Raw genomic sequence first — 19,405 nt, 5'->3', positions numbered from 1 at the left:
CATGCACCAGCCACTGACCTCCAGCCTATCTCGGGCTTCCACTTTGTAAGATGCAGATTGGGGAGTCAGGAACTTGATGACTGGTGAATGGGTGGTTCTGAGTGGAAAAGCCAGCGAAGCACTTCAGCCCCATACTGTGGGGCAGGTTTGATGGACTGGCTGCTCTTTCCCTATTCCTGTTTCATCTGTTTGTAGGAGTCGGTCAGATCGCTCTGTGTGGCATCTGTTCCGCACCTGTGTCAACTCGGCGAGATGAGTTTGCGATAGCCTGATTCCACAGAACCAGTTATCCCTGCTGCCCCGTTTAAAAAAAATACCCAGAGTTCAAGATCTCAGTTGTATTTGTGCTTTCACTTAAAAGAACATAAGAGCCAGGAGCAGAATTGTGACATCTCGAGTCAGCTCCGTCATTCAATAAGACCATGGTCTATTATCTTAGCCTCAGCTCCAGTTTCCTACTCAATCCCCACAATTAAATCCCCCAACCCGTTCAGAAGTCCTGTCTCAATCTTGAATTAACTCAATGATTCAGCATCCATGGTTTTCTACAGAAGATATAATTATAAAGATTCACAACCCTCTGAAAGCAGAAATTCCTCATCTTCCGTGGGTTAACCCTTCACACTGAGACTAACTTGGTCTAAGTAGGGCTGCTGTCTGCAGCAGGACTGGTGTGCAGGAAGGGTTAATTGCAGAAGGCTGCAGTAGATTGCTGCTCATTACATTTTGGAATTGTAAAACCAGTGCCACCTGGAGGTGAAAACAAGAATTATATACTTCACCCGAAACGTCCTGCATGGAACAAACTGGTGACCAGTCATATTGAATAACAGAAAGTCTCCGTTATCTAAATGAGGAGCTGTGCACATTTTCTGCCTTGCCATATCTACTGGTTACCACAAGGCTACCAGTGAACCTGTTCACACTCCACTACCTCCCATGTACTCCTGAGAACTCACCGTACACAAGCTGCCCGACGATCTTGGGACTTCTGTTGGCTGGTTCTGATGTGCCTAATAGCACTTGTTCCAGACAGTGCAGTGATGAATTAAATTGGCTTCTGTGAAACCTCTGAAGACACAATAGGTGTATTAAGAGTGAGTTAAATTCTGGCAAACTTATTCTTGACTGAAGAGATTCAAATCCTGTTATTTTGCCTTAATTGGCAGCATTCTCGCTTCCAAGTTAAACGGTTCAAGACCCACTCCAGAGAATTATTTTATTATTCATTCATTTTTCAGCATCTGGTTACCACTGGCAAGGCCAGCATTTATTGCCCATCCTTAATTGCCCTTAAATTGAGAGGCTGGCAAAGCCATTTCAGAGGGCACTTGAGAGCCAACCATGGGGTGTGGAATCACACGTGGACCAGACCAGGCAAGGATGGTGGATTTCCTCCCCAGAAGGATATTAGTGTGTTGTCTCACCCTACGTAGCGAGGAGTGGCATTGGTCCTGGTGACACAGCTGGTAGAGCTGCTGCCTCACAGCTCCCGAGCAGTGCTGTCTGTGTGGAGTCTGCGCATTCTCCCCACGAGCTTCCCCTGGGTGTTTCAGTTTCCTCCCACATCCCAAAGTCATGTGGGTAGGAAGGTTAATTGCCCACTGTAAATTACCCCTAGGGTATAGATAAATGGTTGAATCTAGAAGGGAGGAGTTGACAGGAATGTTGGGAAAACAGGTTTTAGGGGAAATTATGGGGGCAATGTGATTGCTCTGTGGACTCAATGGGCCAAGTGGCCTCCTTCCATGTTGTAAGGAAATATGAAGTCCAAGATGAAGTAGATGAGTGGCTCTGCCTTGTTGGTGAGGTCACTGTTCCAACTGAAACTGGGTTAGATAGAGTAGGTTTGATTCTTAGTCTCTGCTGAGTTGACTGAGTAAACACATCTAGAAAATTTAATTTTAATTTGCAATCCATGAGGGGAAAATCATCTTTATTATAGATTCTTGTTAGATGACAGAGGAGGAACCGCCTTAGTTTGGAAGCTAGGAGCACAGTAATTTTCCTATGTTTGTGATATCCGAAATCAGAATCTATCACTTGGCTTTACCAGGCATTAGAGCTCGGTTTTTGAGCTCCCGATGTGTATCTTTAGTACTGCCAGCCTGATGTAGAAAAGAGGCACAAGAGACTGCAGATTCTGGAATCTGGAGCAACAAACAATCTGCTGGAGGAACTCAGTGGGTCGAGCAGCATCTGTGGGGGGTGGGGGGGGGGTGAAGGAATTGTCGACGTTTCGGGTCAAAACTGGGTCAGTCCTGATGCAGGGTTTTGACCCGAAGCGTCGACAATTCCTTTCCCCCTTTAGATGCTGCTCAACCTGCTGAGGTTGTTTGTTGATGTAGAAAAGACATATGACAAGGTAGAAGAAAAGCTTGCATTTATTTTGTACCTGTCATGACCTTAACATGTTGCAGGGTATTGTACATCCAGTAAAGTACTTTTGATACGTGACCAGTGCTATAAATTAGGAAATCGACAGCCAGTTAGTATATGATAGTGGTTTACAAACATCAATATAATTATGTTCATGTACTCTATGCTTAGTGTTATTGAATATGAAATATTGGTCAAGGCACTGAGGAGAACTCCGCACTCACCTGAACGAACATCTGAGTACTCAGTTTAATGTCTAATCTTATAGGTGGCTGTATAGCACTCCATCAGTGCTGCATTGATGCAGCAACCTGGACTGTGCATTCAAGTATCTGGGGTGGCAGGAGCCATCGGTGTTAGTATGAATCCGTCTCCTTCTGACTCAGTAGTGTGGCCAACACACACTGAGCCATGGTTGACATTCTTTGCATTCCGAAGAGATGTTCATCCAATCAATCTGGGCAGTAATTGAACCAATTCCCAGAGGTAGACTGGTTGGAAGCAGTGAGACAACCCAGCTCTTCTCACCTACTCTTGCTTGGTTCTACTTGTTTCACAACCGACTGTCCAACTCTCAAAGGATAAACAAACAATCTGCTGGAGGAACTCAGCGGGTCAAGCAGCATCTGTGGAAGGAAACGAATAGTCGACGTTTCAGGTCAAAACCTTGCATCAGTCGGCAATTCCTTTCCCCCCACAGATGCTGCTCGGCCCACTGGGTTCCTCCAGCAGATTGTTTGTTCCTCCAGATTCCAGGATCTGCAGACTCTTGTGTCTCAAAGGATAAATTTACTTTAATTGATGTTCATATCTGAGAACTGATATTGAGAGTAAATTTAAGGGTAAACTTATATACATTTGATAAAATGCATATGTTTTTGCAGATAATGGCCTGATCGTGGTAGGAATTGTGGTGCCAATTATCCTGTTTCTGTGTGGCATTGGAGTCATTTTGTATTACTGTTACCGACGGAGATACAACATCTGTCCTCAGGGCATCAGGAACTCAAGGCCTGAATCCAAGCAGTTCTGGTAATTAGAACTTCACTTCTAATTTATCTTGCGTTTTCAGAAGAATTTTGCCTCTCCCCAACCTACATGTGGTGATCACCTTTCCTCCCAATGTCTGCCTTGTTCTTATGCTGCTAATAATACCCCTATTTTTGCTGGTGCTGCATTTCAACCAGGGTCAGCCCAGGCTAGACCCAAGCACAGCTTCTGTGAAATACAGGAGGAGGGTTCTAAGGTCCTGGGACTCTGTATCTGCCCATCACCAGGTTATTCTGGGGGGATGGGGAGCCAAAATGTCATCATTTGGTGCAAGGAATTTAAAATATATCATTTTACATGGATAGCAAGAGAATACTTGCCTCTGTTTCTCTTCTAACTACACTTGGGTTGCTTTGTTTTTTTTAATTCAAAAACCCTGGCACTAGTGAATTGTTTTGGACTTCTCTCATAAATCCTTGAGGGATCCCGGTCTGAGCCCTTGCCCAGAGCATCCTATTGGATCAAATTGTACCATTGCCTGAGGTGTCCAGTGTGGAGTCCAGCCACCTGACCACAAAGGCTGGGGAAAATTGGGGAGGATATTAAAATTGGGCTGACTTTGCATTTCCTTGTGACTTGCCTGGGAGCAACGTCAATAGAACGGGGATGAAGGCATGAGCCAAAGCAATAAAGCAGATTAAGGGACGATAGTTGCAAAAACTTCATAAAATAGTCTGCATCTCAAATCGTCTTGAGGCTTTATTAGCTATTTTTTCCAGATTGTTGTCTGTATTGTAAAAAGGAATGTAAAGAAAGGAAACAGAGTACAGTGTGATGATATGTGCACACTCACGTTGGTACAAGCCATCGCACAAACATAAAAACAGACTTGTAATCTTTCTCACATGCAATTTTAATTTGCATTTACTGCAGTGGAATTTCTGGCATGCTGAAGGATTACGAACGATACGTGAAGCAGAATGTGAGCAGTGCGGTTTCCTTTCCCAGTGCTGATAATATGGACCAGAAAACAAACAACGGCCACTCAAACCCAACCTTCCAAATCAGAAACAAAGATACAAAGGTAAGGCCGAGAGAAAAATGCAGCTTTTAAAGACAACAGGATATTTAGAGATAAAGGTAACTCCACTGATAGTGCAATAGGCAGAGTTGGCTGGTAGTGAGATGCTGCATTGTTTTACTCTGGAGGACCTTGATTCAATCCACAATTTGGATTGAGTGGATGGATGCTCCACACCAGCCATTACTCCTGGCATGTGCTGAACTGTCGAGATGTGCTGAACTGTCAAGATGTGCTGAACTGTCAAGGGATGTGTTTTGTGAATGTGGGATTCTTCCAGGAATACTGTATGCCTGAAGACGCATCAGAACCTCCAGAGACTGGCTCTGAAAATCAGAGAATATATGCCAAAAAATTCATCCTCCATTGGCAATGCTATGTGTGTTATCCTATCAGTATATTGTGTACTGCCTCTGAAATAGTTTCACAGAAGTCACCAGGGCAGAGTGCAGGCACTGATGTGGCTGTACCATGCTGAATCAATACTGGGAAGTATACATTTTCAAGCACCACTTTAATTCCACCTGTCTCTTTGGCAAAGGCACTTCCATCAAATGCTCTTTTGAAAATCCACACAGCCCACGTTGCCACTTTCCCATCTTTTCCATTACTGCCTCTTCAAAGGTTTCTGCAATGTTGATCAAACACAGCCTGTCTTGGAAATTCTTGCTGATTGGCTCTGCTTAACTCTTGTTCTCTCCAGCTGCTCTAAAGTTCCATCCCATATCACAGACTTAATCTACCAACAATTATAGTAAGACTAACTGGCCTATAATTTCCCATCTAATTACAGTTTTCTCTGGAGGGGTGAGCCAGATATATCACTTTCCTCTCCATTGCCTCAGTGTTCCTTTCCACAGTAAGGCTGTAAATTGTAGTTGAAGCCTTTGCTATTTCTTCCCATCGTGAATTTAAACATATTGGGATCCTAGCCCTCACAATCAAGTTATTTCGACTGCATTTTACATGACAATCTTCACGTGATAATAGTCCTATCACCTTCCTCTTTCAACGAAAAGGGAGGTATTTACTACCCCTTGCATTCCCTTCCTCTGCACTCTACATACACCTCCAGCATCTTCTACTAGCCGTGATTCTCAGTCTTATTCTGCTCACTCACCCTTTGAGAACGGACATTTGGGCAAAGCTGTTGCCAAAGGAACTTACCTGATCTCCAACTCCACTCAACACCTCCAGTATCAGGTTGTTGGAGAGAGAGAGGGAGAGAGTGTGTGTGTGTGTGTGTTATAGTGTCATGCAGCATGGAAACAGGCCTTTCAGCCTAACTCGTCCATGCCAACCAAGTTGCCTTCCTGAGCTACTCCCATCTGTCTGCATTTCACCCATACGCCTCCAAACCCTTCCTATTCATGAACCTGACCAAACATCTTTTAAACATTGTTATTGTACCCTCCTTTACCTCTTCCTCTAGCAGCTTATTCCATATACCCACCACACACTGTATGAAAAACTTGCCTTCAGGTCTCCTTTAAATCTTTTCCTTCTCACCTTAAATGTAGGCCCTCTCGTTTTAGACTCAACTACCCTGGGAAAAAGACTGTGACCATCCACCTTATCTGTGCCCTTCATGATTTTATAAACCTCTATAAGGTCAAGCCTCGGTATCCTTCACTCCAGGGAAAACAGTCTCAGATTCCAGTCTCTCCTCATAACTCAAGCCCTCCAGTCCTGCCAACATGAATCTTTCCTGCATCCTCTCTCCAGCTTAATCGTATCCTTCCTATAGCTGGGCAACCAGAACTTCACACAGTGTTCCAGGGCGGACTCACCAACATCCTATACAGTTGTAACATGATACCCCCAATGTTATACTCATGATCTCATCCAATGAAAGCAAGGTTCCACATACCTTCTTCACCACCTTGTCTATGCATGGGGTGAAAGAATGTAGGTGGGGAATACGTATTGGGTGATTACTGGGGGAAGAGGGTTAGAGAGATAAACAAAGATAAATATCTTACCAAGCACATTCATTTCTTTTCTCCCCCCAGACTGGACAACAGCAGAGTCCTGCGGTGCCTCCAAAACCACGATTACCTCACTCTGTTCATCCTCAGCGTCCGGTCTTACTATTACCAACCCTTCAGTTTACCTCACCATCCAGCAATAGCCAGCAGGATAATAAAATGCCTAGCCCTAGAACACCAGGATTGCAGTCTCCAAGAACTGTAAAAGATGCTAATGTTAAGTCTTCAAAACAAACTCCTCCAAACAGACCTCTGCCAGCAGATCCTCTCCCTCGGACTCCAAAGGTACACAGTTGGTAGCTCTTGGTCTGTTTTCAAGGGGCATCAGTCTATGGAGCACGTTGTGAAAGAGGCAAAACAATCCCAACTGTCTTTCGTACAAAGCCATTAACTACCAGCATATTTTGTCCTGAATAAGACTGCTAGTGTTTGGTCAAGAGGTTCATACATAACTTGGATAATGACAGGGGAGGGTAGGAGGAAAAATATAAAGTGTGGCCAGTCAGATAGAATCCAGGACTGGAGGTGTTAAGTTATAAGGACAGACCATGCCTGTATTTCCATGTATAGGGATGATTGAGCAGCGAGATGTCTAACATGATTCAAGGATTTGGTGGGCAAGGGATTGGAGTTGGCCAGCTGTGATCCAGCTGAATGGTAGGACAAGTTTGAAGGGCCGAATGGTCTGATCCTACTTGATCCAGCTGAAGAAGTAGCGTTTTTACTTTCTGTCTCAGCCCAAAGCAGAACACAGGTGAGAGGAGGGGAGGTTTGAGGCTTACTCAACAGTCTGAGTCCTTGGGCATTGATCTGAAAGCAAGAGGAGAGAATTGGCAGCTCTTGCTAGCTGCTTAAATGCTCGAGGTGAAGGACATTCCTCATGTAAAAACTGGACCGTTTGGTTGTTAAACCTAACCAGGGTTTTGTGAGGAAATGGGGAAAAAAAAACGGAAATGTTGGAAACACTCAGCAGATCAGGCAACATCTGTGGAAAGAGGAGCAGAATTAATGTTTTGGGTCCAAGACTGCTTGTCAGAACTGGGAAGGAGAGAAAACAATTAGTTTTCAGTAGCAAAGAAGATGAGAGAGGAACAAAGGGAATATCTCTGATAGGGCGGGACCAAGAGAGTTAATGTGACAGGTACAGGGAGATTATACTACATTGTCTGTGTTATGTGTTGCTTAACAAGGCTGTGGGACATGCCCAGTAGATCAGACTATACCAATAGAGAGAGAAAAATTGAGCCTAAATCACCCATGGATGATTAACAGAAATGGTCAATTCTGATACAGACAGAAAGAAAGAACAAGTTACCATAAATAAAAGGCTTGGATGGAGTGGAATTTGTGACATGTGTCCAAGAGAACTTCCTTTGTCAATATATAGAAGGACCTACTGGAGAGGGTGCAATACTGAACCTCCTTCTGGGAAATGTGGTTGGACAAGTAATGGAAGTGTCTGTCAGCGAGCACTTTGTGTCCAATGACCATAATTCATTTCTAAATAGTTATGGAGAAGGATGCAACCGGTTCACAGGTTAAGGTCCTGAACTCTGGGGCAGAGTAAATTTTGGAGTCATTAGGCGGGATCTTGCAGTGGTTGATTGGGCGAGATTTTTGAAGGGAAAGGAGCATCTGCCAAGTGGGAGGCCTTTAAAAGTGTGACATCAAGCATTCAGGGCCTGCATGTTCCTGTTAAGATGAAGGGCAAGGCTGGCAGGTTTCGGGAACCCCGATTGATAAGAAATATTGAGGCTCTGGTTGAGAAAAAGAGGGAGGCATACATGCGTATAAGCAATTGGGAACTAGTGAATCTCTTGATGACTGCAAGAAGTGTAGGAATGCACTAAGAGAGAAGTTAGGAAGGCAAAAAGAGGATATGAGAAGGACCTGACAGGCAAGGTGAGGCAAAATCCCAAGAGATTCTATAGGTAAATTAAGAGTGAAAGGGTGGCTAGGGAGAGAATAGGTCCCCTTAAAGATCAGCACAGCTGTCTGTGTGTGGAACCAAAGGAAATGGTTAAGATTTTTAATGAATATTTCTCTTCAGTTTTTACTGTGGATGCTAACGAAATGGGGGAAATGAGTGGTGTTATCTTGGACCACATACAAATTAGCAAGGAGGAGGTCCTGGAGGCCTCAAAGTGCATTAAGGTAGATAGATTCCTAGGATCTGACCTGGTGCATTCTTAGACCTCGTGGGAGGCCCTTGCAGAGATTTTTGCTTCATCTCTGGCCACAGGTGAGGTTCCGGATGACTGGAGAATGGCTAATGTGGTACCATTGTTTAAAAAAGGTTGCAAAAACAAGCCAGGAAACTACAGGCCAGTGAGTCTGACATCAGTGGTGGGTAAATTGCTGGAGGGGATTCTAAAGGACAGGATCTACCAACATTTGGAGAAACTGGGTTTGATTCAGGACAGTCAGCATAGCTTTGTGCATTGGAAGTTGTGTCTAACAAATCTCTTTGAGGACGTAACCAAGAGGGTAGATGAGGGTAGGGCAGTGGATGTTGTCTATATGGACTTTAGCAAGGCCTTTGACAAGGTCCTTCATGGCAGGCTAGTCTGGAAGGTTAGATCGCATGGGATCCAGGGGGAGATAGCTGATTGGATTCATAATTGGCTTAGTGGTAGGAAGCAGAGGGTGAAGGTGAGGCTCTTGTCTAGTGGTGTGCCACAGGGGTTGGTGCTGGAACCTTTGTTTGTAATTTATATAAATGATTTGGATGTGAATGTACAAGGCATGGTTAGTAAGTTTGCAGATGATAGTAAAATAGGTGGTGTTATAGATAGTGTAGAAGGTTTTGAAAAGTTACAGGATGAGAAATGGCTTTCAATCCAGATAAATGTGAGGTATTGCATTTTGGGAGATCAAACCAGGGTTGGACTTCTACAGTGAATGATGGGGCCCTGGGGAGTGTTATGGAACAGAGGGACCTAGGAGTGCAAGTGCATAGTTCGCTGAAAGCGGCATCACAAGCAGATAGGGTGGTGAAGAAGGTGTTTGGCACTCCGGTTTTCATCAGTCAGGACGCTAGGTATAAGACTTGGGAAGTTATGTTGCAGTTATATATGACGTTGGTGAGGCTGCTCTTTGAGTACTGTGTACAGTTTTGGTCACCCTATTTATAGGAAAGATGTTATTAAACTAGAAAGAGTGCAGAAAAGATTTACTAGGATGTTGCCTAGACTTGGGGGCCTGAGTTACAAGGAGAGGTTGTGTAGACTCGGACAATTCCCTTGAACATAGGAGATTGAGGGGCAACCTAATAGAGGTATATACGATCTTGAGGGGCATAGCCGGGGTGAAAACACGTAGCCTTTTTCCTAGGGAGAGGGTGCTAAAAACAAGGGGGCATAGGTTTAAGATCAGAGGCGAGAGATTTAAAGGGACATCAGGGGCAGCTTCTTCATGCAAAAGGTGGTGCATGTTTGGAATAAGCTGCTAGAAATGGTGGTTGAGGCAGGCACTTTAACAACAATTAAAAGCCATCTAAATAAGTACATGGACGGGAGGGGTTTAGAGGGCTATGGGCCAAAAGTGGCAGATGGGACTAGCTCGCTGAGCAACATAGTCAGCATGGACGAGTTGGGCCGAAGGGCCTGTTTCTATGCTGTATGTCTCTAGGACATGTCTCTGTCTCATTAGCCAAAGCCAATCTCTGTGAGGGAATGGCCTTGGTTAATGAGACAGAGACATGTCTGACCACCCCTGTGATGGAACGGTGAGATAAGTAATTCAATGTGTTATAAGTCAGAACTCAACACAATACCACCATCCCTCTTTTTTTTAAACATCTGGCACGTGGCCATTAAATTTCAGACACTTTTGGTGATCATTCACAGTGCCATATTTGTATTTTTATTTCCTGCTACCAATATAAATAGGTTTTAGTCTAGAATGTGCTAATTTATTTGGTTTTTTTGCACTCTCACACATCTCAATCAGTCTAGTCACCACCTTGTGACAAAAAAAGCTAAATTCCGAAAGCAAAAGAAACATTACTGAAAATGCAGATGACTAAAAAGGAAAAGACAAGTTAATATCTGGCTTAAAAACAGTTTAGATCTCTTATTTTATAAAGAGAAATATCCACACTTTCTCCCAGTTACAACACCGAGGAGGCCATTTCGGCCCATTGAGTCTATGCTGGTTTGCAAAGCAATCCCATTCCCTCACTAGTTTTCCCTGTAACCTATTCCCATCAATTTCCCCCCCCCACCCCCCAACTCTTCCCACCTTTATACCAGGGACAATTTATAGTGGCCAATTACCCTACCAGCCCATGGCTTTGAGATGTGGGAGGAAACCAGTGTCTCCAGGGGAAACTCACGTGGACACAGAGAGAACGTGCAAACTTCACACAGACAGCACCAGGGCTGAAGATTGAACCGGGGTCACCATGATTGTGAGGCAGCAGATCTATTCGCTGCACCACTGTGTTCCCCAAACATAAGCATCCCTTTTCCTGTACTGGACCTGGTTTGCCATTCTAGTGATATTTAGACTAACACTTGATTATGTTTTGATAGAGCAAACATAATAAGACGTTAATCCTGCTAATTGACAGTCAAGAAGAAACAAATTAAACACATGCTGTGTTCCTTTACCTGCATCAACCCAAAACATCAACCGTTCCCTCTCCCTCTACAGATGCTGCCTGACCTACTAAGTTCCTCCACCTGTTTCTTTTTTGGTCCAGATTCCAACATCTGCAGTCTTTCATGTCTCCAAACAATAAAGTTCAGCTTTTTGGATTACATGGGTACACAGAACTCATTCCCAAAGCTCCTAAGTAGCAAATATTGCAACAAATATTAAATGTATTATTAATTAATTATAAGATGTTCAAAGTAATGACTTTTGTGTTTTTGGTTACAGGTTTTACAAGGCCAGGCAGCACTCAGCAGTAGTCTTGGTGTCCAGATGAATAAGAGACCTTTGTTGCCACCAAGCAGAGGTAAACCACAGGAAAACAGGGTTGGTTCTGAAACTGGCCCATACAAGTAAGTACAACTAAACCTTGTGTTGTCTGCAAGGTTGAAACCAGAATGAGGAGGCAGTAATAAGGGAAACTGTGAAATCTATTATTAAGTTGTAACAGGGCAATTAGTAAGTAAGAACAAGACTAAGGGGAGATGATGTGGATTAATGAAAGGGAAATAGAGTTTGTCAGGTTGTGGTTTTTGAGGTTGTAACTAGCAGAACAGATTTTGGAAAACCAACGAATGTGGGTTTTTGGTGTTTTGATAAGGCGCCCCACCCGAGAAGTGATTAGGCAAGATTAGGGCACGTGGGATTGGAGGGAGTACACTGGTGTGGGTTGATGGCTGGTTAATTGATGGGAAAAACAGAGTAGAAAGAAACAGGTTATTTTCGGATTTGGAGAATGTGACAGATGGGGTCCCAAAGGAGGTTAGTGTTGGGAATACAGCTGCTCACAATTTATATCAGTGATTTGGGTGAGGGGACTAAGTGTAATATATCCAAGTCTGCTGATGAGATGAAGCTGGGTGACTGTGCAAGTTGTAAAGAGGATGTAGAAAAGCTTTATGGAATTGTAGAACAGGTTAAGTGAATGCACAAGAACATAGAATGTGATGTGGTAAAAATGTGAGGTCATCACTTTGGCAGAAAAAAATAGAAACATTAAGTATTCTTTAACTGGTGAGACAATGATATGTGTTGGTGTTCAGAGGGACCTGGGCGAACTTGTACACAAATCAGCGGGGTAGATTGGGAGATCAAGAGTTCACCTTTAGTATATGAGAAATCCGTTCAAGAGCCTGGGATGTAGGTCATTTGCAGATAGGGGCAGAGAAATGGCAGATAGAGTTTAATCCAGCTAAATGTGTTGTGTTGCACTTTGGGAGATCAAATGTAAAGGGACAGTACACTGTTAATGGCAAGACCATTAACAATGTTAACATAAAGCAATATTAACAGTCTTGATGTACAGAGAGATGTTGGGGTCCAAGTCCATAGTTCGCTGAAAGTGGCTGCACAGGTTGGCAGGGTGGTAAAGAAGGTGTATGGCATGCTTCCCTTTGTTAGTTGAGACACTGAGTTCAAGAGTCAGGAAGTTACATTGCAGCTTTGTAAAACTCTGGTTAGGCTGCAGCTGGAGTACTACATTCAGTTCTAGTCACCCCATCATAGGAAAGATGTGGAGGCTTTGGAGAGGGTGCAGAAGAGGTTTACAAGGATGCTGCCTGGATTAGAGGGCATGTGCTCTAAGGAGAGGTTGGACAAACTAGGATTGTTTTCTCTGCAGCAGCGGAGGCTGAGGGGAGATCTGATATAAGATTATGAGAGGCATAGATAGAGTAGACAGCTGGTATCTTTTTCCCAGGGTCAAAATGTCTAATACTAGAGGGCCTCCGTTTAAGGTGAGAGGGGGTAAATTCAAAGGAGATGTGCGGGGTTAGATTTTTTACACAGAGAGTGTTGGGTGCTTGGAATGCGCTGCCAGAGTTGGTTATGGAGGCAAGCACGATAGAGGTGTTTAAGAGGCTTTTAGATAGGCCCATGAATGTGCAGAGAATGGAGGGATATGAACATTGTGTAAGCAAAAGGGATTAATATAGTTAGGCATTTAATTGCTAGTTTAATTAGTTTGGCACAACATTGTGGGCTGAAGGGCCTGTTCCTGTGCTGTACTGTTCTAAATAGTCTTATAACAGCGGGACAGAAGCTGTCCTTCAGTCTGGTGGAAGGTAGACTTGACTATTCCAATGGACTCCTGACCATCTCCCACCCAAAACCCATGTCCTAACTCTGAAAAGTCACATTCTGGGCCAATTGATCTTCAAAGGCTGAGATCGATAGAATTTTGTTAAGTAAGGATATCCAGCCATGCAGAACATAGGTGGATAGGGGTACGCAGCTGAGGTATGCATCAGCCTTGATCTTATTACCGAAGGGCTGAATGGCTTCCTCAAGCTCCTGTGTTCCTTTAAGTTATGCTTTGCAGTCCTACATCTGTACTCCATCTGTCTCAATGCACAAAGTCTTTGGCATATTCCCATTGGTATTCAGATTGTTTTCTGCAGCTGTTATGTTGTACTTTTAATCTGTCAAACATCTGCAACAAAAATCCAAAAGATTGTAACAACAGAAGCAGGAGAATGCCTCAACTATAAGGGGTAGAGTGTATTTTTTTTCTTTTTGTCCAGTGTAAGGTGAAATAGGAGCAGAGGTTCCTCTGCTGAAACAACATGGTGCTGCTCCACCTTAGAGGGGCAGATCAGGCGGCAGTGGGATAGCAGCCCACCTGAGCTGTGCAAGTAAGCCCCTTCTCCAGGATGGTTGAGGGGGTTGGAGTTCACCCCACCAGAGAAAATGGATTTGGGGCACCAAGGAATTTCAGGATCAATTATTCTATACTTGTTTTGGAAATCCATTAGTATTAGACAAACTCCAGATTAACTGCCTTTCTCCCCATGTTTTGCAGAAGGGACCATCCATAGCCTGTGCCAAGAAACAAAGTCTGGCTTTTGCAGAGACCTTCCTGGAACACCTCAAGAAGCACTTGCACTATCCTGATCTCTGCTGTCTTGGGATCTCATGGTATCAAAACCAGCAGAACAGTGAATGTGACATCCAGTTCAAAGCAGCTGTAAATATAGGGGAGCCATTCTTGCAACATGCATGGTCAAAATTGCAACCCAAATCTACCTATCTCAAGTCTTTTTTGTTTGAATTAATCTTGTGGGAACATTTCCTAGAAGTTTAAAAGATCGCTTTTTTTTTGTCATTCAGCCTTTCCCTTCCTGGGTTGAAAGCATTGATCTCTCCATCACCAAGTGACAGCCAAACATCTTCTGATTCCTTATTCTCGATGGCCATTCTTCAGCAGCAGCCCAGAATCATGAGGATCGGTAGCTGTTCAACATTGGAACTGCTCCTGCCCCAACGTCCACCACTGATTCAACCGAGTGCCACACTCCAACAGGGATCAGTGGGCAACACTCAGGAGTGGGAATCCTTGAATGAATCTCCTATCCTATTGACAACCAAGGCTAATTGCAGCTTTAATTCTAAACTGTTGCCTTTGGCCTTGTCTCTGACGTCTTGTGAATGAAATCAATGCCGTACAACAGCAGTGAATATTTCACTTGCCAGTGATTTGAAACAAAGTTTAAATGAACTTTCATAAAGACATCATTCTGGTGGATTGTAAAATGTTGAAAAAGAATAGAGAACAATGCCCATCAACTACAGACCAGTCAGGTTAACTTCAGAGATGGGAAATTTTTGGAGACAATAAATTGAGACAGAAGTAATTCACACTTAGGATATTATGGGCTATTAAATATCAGCATGGACTTCTTAAACAAAAATCAGGTTGATTAACTTGAGGTTGTTGATGAATTATCAGGGAACAGTGATGAAGGCAGTATGGTTGATGCATATGTGTTCAGACAGAAGGCATAAGATTTGCCTTATGCCTTCTATATAAAGGCATACAGGAGGCATGCCTATAGGACTATATGATGTATAGGACTTGGTGAAACGAAGGCCCAGTCACAGTGAGAGAGTAGCAGCATGGACACAAAATTAACTGGTTACAGAGAGTAATTGTTACTAATTGTGTTTCTCTTTCCAAACTGAAGGGCAGCATACAGAAGCATTCCCCAGGAGTCAGTATGAGGACTATTGCTTTTTTAATGTACGCTATTGAACTGTTCTTGGATATACAGTAAAACTCCATTAATCAGGAATGTTCGGGACTCTGCTGTTGCCAGACTGACAGGTTTTCCGGATGAATAGATGTCATTCCAATTAATACTTCTAATTCACCTTATTTTAGATACGGTACAGTAGCATAATAGATTTTCCAGTGAACCAGATGGGTTTAAAAAGTGTGAGAAACAGGGTTCCACTGAGTTTAAAGGGAGTGGGGGCACTGGGACTCTGGTGTATCAGAGGGGACATTGGAACCAGGGCCCCCATGTGTTGGAGGCTTGGGAACTGGGGACCAGGTGTGTTGGAGAGAGCATGGGAACTGGGGCAGAAATGTGTTGGAGAGAGCAAGGGAATCAGGACCTGTGAACCAGCTGTCAAACTGTCGGGATTTCCAAACAATTGGATAGTGGATTATTGGAGTTTTACTGTATAGGGTATAATTACAAAATCTGCAGAGATCAAAAATCTTGAAAATAGAATTAACATTGAAGTGGATATTAATTGACCTTGGGGGATCTAGGCAGAACAAGCTGACAAGGTTCTTCAAACATTATATAGGATCCTTGGCTATTGTAATCAATGTATTCAGTGCAAAAGTAAGAATGTTAATGCTGAACCTTTATAGTTACTGGTAGGCAGTTCAAAGATTATTTTTAATTCTGGGGTTAATACTTTTGGGTGGATGTTGAGGCCTTAAAGAAGATGCCAAAAAGATCTATTAGAATAATTTCAGGGTTAAGAGATTTCATTTAGGCAGAGAAGCTTCAGTTCTGTGGAGAGAAGCTGAGTGTATTCTCTTCATGTTGGAGAAGGTTAGGGGAGATTTGGAATAGGTGCCCAAAATCATGAACAGTTCTTATAGATTAGTAAGTAGAAAGTTTTTTTTCCAGTGGCAATTGACAAAACCATGCAGAAGAGATATGAGAAAACATTTTTGTACAATAGATATCATGATCTGGAATGCACTGCTTAAAAAGGTGGTGGAAGAGTATTCAACAGTAACTTTCAAAAGGGAATTTTTGAAGTACTTGAAGAGAAGAAATTTGCAGCCTACGAAGAACGATCAAGAGAATGGAACTAATTGTGAGGGCTAGCAGGCACGATGAACTGAATAGCCACCTCCTGTGCTGTGGTGCTTAAATACAAGTTGTCATATAACTCAATCTAAGCTGTATGACAGTCACTGGAACTAAACAAAAGGTGGGCTCTCACCTCTGAAAAATTAGTGAGGTGGGGTCAGATCAAAGATTGTTTCAGAAAGATCTGAAACAGGAACCCAGAGAACCTTGAACTTGGTCTTTCCCAGTTAAGTTTGAAGGAGACGGGTTACTTGTTATAATGGGTTTGTGCTGACTATTGTACTTTTTATTTATGCGGCAAGTTTCTCATGCCTCGGGAAACCCAATGGTTGGAAAAATGTGAGAAAGAGAAGTCTCGTAACGTAATTGCAATTACATCTTGTAGGCCAGGAGGAACAAATGTTTCCTCCAGACCGTTCAGCTACACCCCTTCCTCCCATAGAGAGCTATGTGCTCTCTCCCATTATCATTGACCCTCTAAATCTCCAGCTACCATTAGACACCTCTACTGAGCAGGTTCTTCTCCCACCTAAGGACCCACTTTTCCTCAACCACCATCAGATCCATTGGACTTTACTGACTACCACAGTCAGTTGCCATTACCACCATAGAAAAGTCTCACCATCATCTGAGCCACTGCCTTACCATCAGACCTTCTGCTGCCACCCCATCCCTACACAACCATCACTGGACACCTCGTCCCAGCCAATGTTGCAACCTCTCTCACCATGTGATCTGCCATCCGTCCCACACCTACCTCCACAACCTCTCCTGTCTTCCACCCTGCTCCACCTCTCACCCAAGACCTTGTTGTTTCAGTTCCCCTCTAGCCCAGCATTTAAACAGCCTAAGGTTCTGAAACCAATGGAAAACACCTTAAGTGTGTTCTGCAATAAAAAGCTGTGAGATATTCTGGACAACCAATCTCCCAGATTCTCTGACCTCAAAATATCTCCTCATTACCAACATTGAATAATGTTGCTAAATATTGAATAATCTGTGCTAAAAATCTAGGAAAATGCATCCTCTTTAATGTATTCTTTCTCACCAACTTTCTCCCCTGTTCATCTGTGCCTGCAAACTATTGTCTATTGAGGCCTTGTCCCAAAAACAGCACTCTCATGTCTTGAGGGAGGACGTTGTGGCTCCACAGACTGGGCCGATCTGTCAGGGCCAATACTTCAATGCCGCCCTTAACAGGTCCTTTCAGGTGAACTTTATTAGGGAGAAGGCTAGATCTTTGGCTCTGCGAGCCGTCTGCTAAAATTGCTGAAGTAGATGTTTAAAATTCTTATCTTTGCTTTCAAAATCTTGGGGTCCAAGTCCATGGCTCCCTGAATCTGGCCACTCAAGTTGATAGGATGGTAAAGAAGGCATATGGCTGCTCGCCTTTATTAGTCGAGGCATTGAGTTCAAGAGTAAGTAAGTTATGTTGCAGCTTTATAAAATTCCAGTTATGCTGCATTTGGAATATTGCATTCAATTCTGGTTCGCCCCCCCCCCCCCCCCATTATAGGAAGGATGTGGAGGCTTTGGAGAGGGTGCAGAGAAGGTTTACCAGGGCGCTGCCTGGATTGGAGGGTAGGTGCTATAAGGAGAGGTTGGACAAACTAGGGTTGTTTTTTCTGCAACAGCAGAGGCTGAGGGGAGAGCTGATAGAAGTTTATAAAATTATGAGAGGCATAGATAGACAGCTGGTATCTTTCCCCAGGGTCAAAATGTCTAACAATAGAGAGCATGAATTTACGGTGAGAGGAGGAAATTCAAAGGAGATGTGCGGGGCAAGTTCTTTTTAAACGAGAGCGGTGGATGCCTGGAATGTGCTGCCACGGGTGTTGGTGGAGACAGATATGATAGAGGTGTCTAAGAGGCTCTTAGATAGGCACATGACTATGCAGAGACTGGAGGGATATGGACCATGTGCAGACAGAAGGGATTAGTTTAATTAGGCATCGTTGGCTTAATTAGTTCAGCGCAACATTGTGGGTAAAAGGACCTGTTCCTGTGCTGTACTGTTCTATATTCTATGTTCTAATTCTTCCATTGCCTCACCCACCCCACTCAAACACCACCCTTGTAACCTCCTCTAGCCCATCATCTCTCACATCTCTTTAGTCCTCAAATTCTGGCCTCTCGTCCATCCCTGATTTTTTTTTGTTTCATCTTCACTGTATCTTTGGCAACTGTGCCTTCAGCTGCCCAAGACCTTAAAGCATGGAATTCCCTCCCTGCAACTCTACCCCTCTCTATGTTTCTCTCCTCCTTTAAACTGTTCCTTAAAATGTACATCTTTGAGCTTTCAGCAGCTTTTCCTCATGTTACCATTTGTGTCTCGGAGTCAGATTTTCTTTGGAAAAACTCTGGTGTTTTTGCTAAGTTAACGGTGCTACATAAATATAGACTTGTTGTTGAAGTCCAGTGGATTTACTTGATTATTTCCAAATCCACTGACACTGCTGGATACATCACTGAATAAGTTCCCTGATGAACACAAACATCTTAGGCTTTAATTCCTGCTACTCCATTGGTCTTGGCTGGTTGCAGGAAGAATAAATAGTCTGGGTCAGTAATTGGAATGAAGGAGGGGTGGTGATGGGGAAGGGGCTCCTGCTCTCTATCATCATACAGAGCTTCCCACTGGGAGAATATGCCTGTGCAGATGCTGGAAACAGAGCTGAGTCAACATGGTTCTGATGACCTTCTGCAAAAATCTCTCACCTTTGCTCATTATGTTCACTTATAAGACCATAGCCCAGCAAGTGTCGAGTATAGAGGAGATAAAACTTTAATGGACAGATCTAACCTTGAAACTTTCAAGATCTCAGGAGCACCTCTGACGTTGATTGCCTGACTCTACTACCTCATTGGAAAGGAGCTGTGGAGAGGGAGTTGGGGTGACGGTTTTGATTCATATTTTTGGCCCTCTGCTTGTTCCATTTGGATTTTTAATCCAATAATGAAAACAAATGTTTACGTAGAAGTGGGCCTAAATTTCAGGGAGATGAATTAAATCTCGTTTTAACAGTTTATAGATGACATGTGGCTTCCATGTTGTGTTAAGCAAATCCTGGGATTTTTTTTGTTTCACCCACATGTGCTACTTCTGAATTGTGTGTAACTGATAAAACAAAGAAAGTACTTGAACACCATAACTTGTGCCTTCACATTATTTATTAATTTAATAAAGTTAATGCTGT

The 19,405-nt window shown here is 43.3% G+C and overlaps 1 protein-coding gene across 3 annotated transcripts in view; it reads left to right on the top strand.

Moving 5' to 3' along the window:
* The window catches only part of adam19b (ADAM metallopeptidase domain 19b), a 134,619-nt gene extending 115,214 nt beyond the window's left edge, over window positions 1-19,405 (top strand). For all 3 annotated transcript variants that reach the window (XM_052014409.1, XM_052014408.1, XM_052014410.1), the window contains 5 exons: window positions 3,264-3,411; window positions 4,303-4,453; window positions 6,463-6,723; window positions 11,323-11,447; window positions 13,895-19,405. In XM_052014409.1, coding sequence (XP_051870369.1) covers window positions 3,264-3,411; window positions 4,303-4,453; window positions 6,463-6,723; window positions 11,323-11,447; window positions 13,895-13,910 — 701 coding nt within the window. In that variant the 3' untranslated portion in view covers window positions 13,911-19,405. The remainder of the gene's footprint in view (window positions 1-3,263; window positions 3,412-4,302; window positions 4,454-6,462; window positions 6,724-11,322; window positions 11,448-13,894) is intronic.

This window comes from Pristis pectinata, chromosome 4, assembly GCF_009764475.1.
Source record: "Pristis pectinata isolate sPriPec2 chromosome 4, sPriPec2.1.pri, whole genome shotgun sequence".
Classification (NCBI taxonomy): domain Eukaryota; kingdom Metazoa; phylum Chordata; class Chondrichthyes; order Rhinopristiformes; family Pristidae; genus Pristis; species Pristis pectinata.
This window is presented reverse-complemented; position numbering and strand designations above follow the sequence as displayed.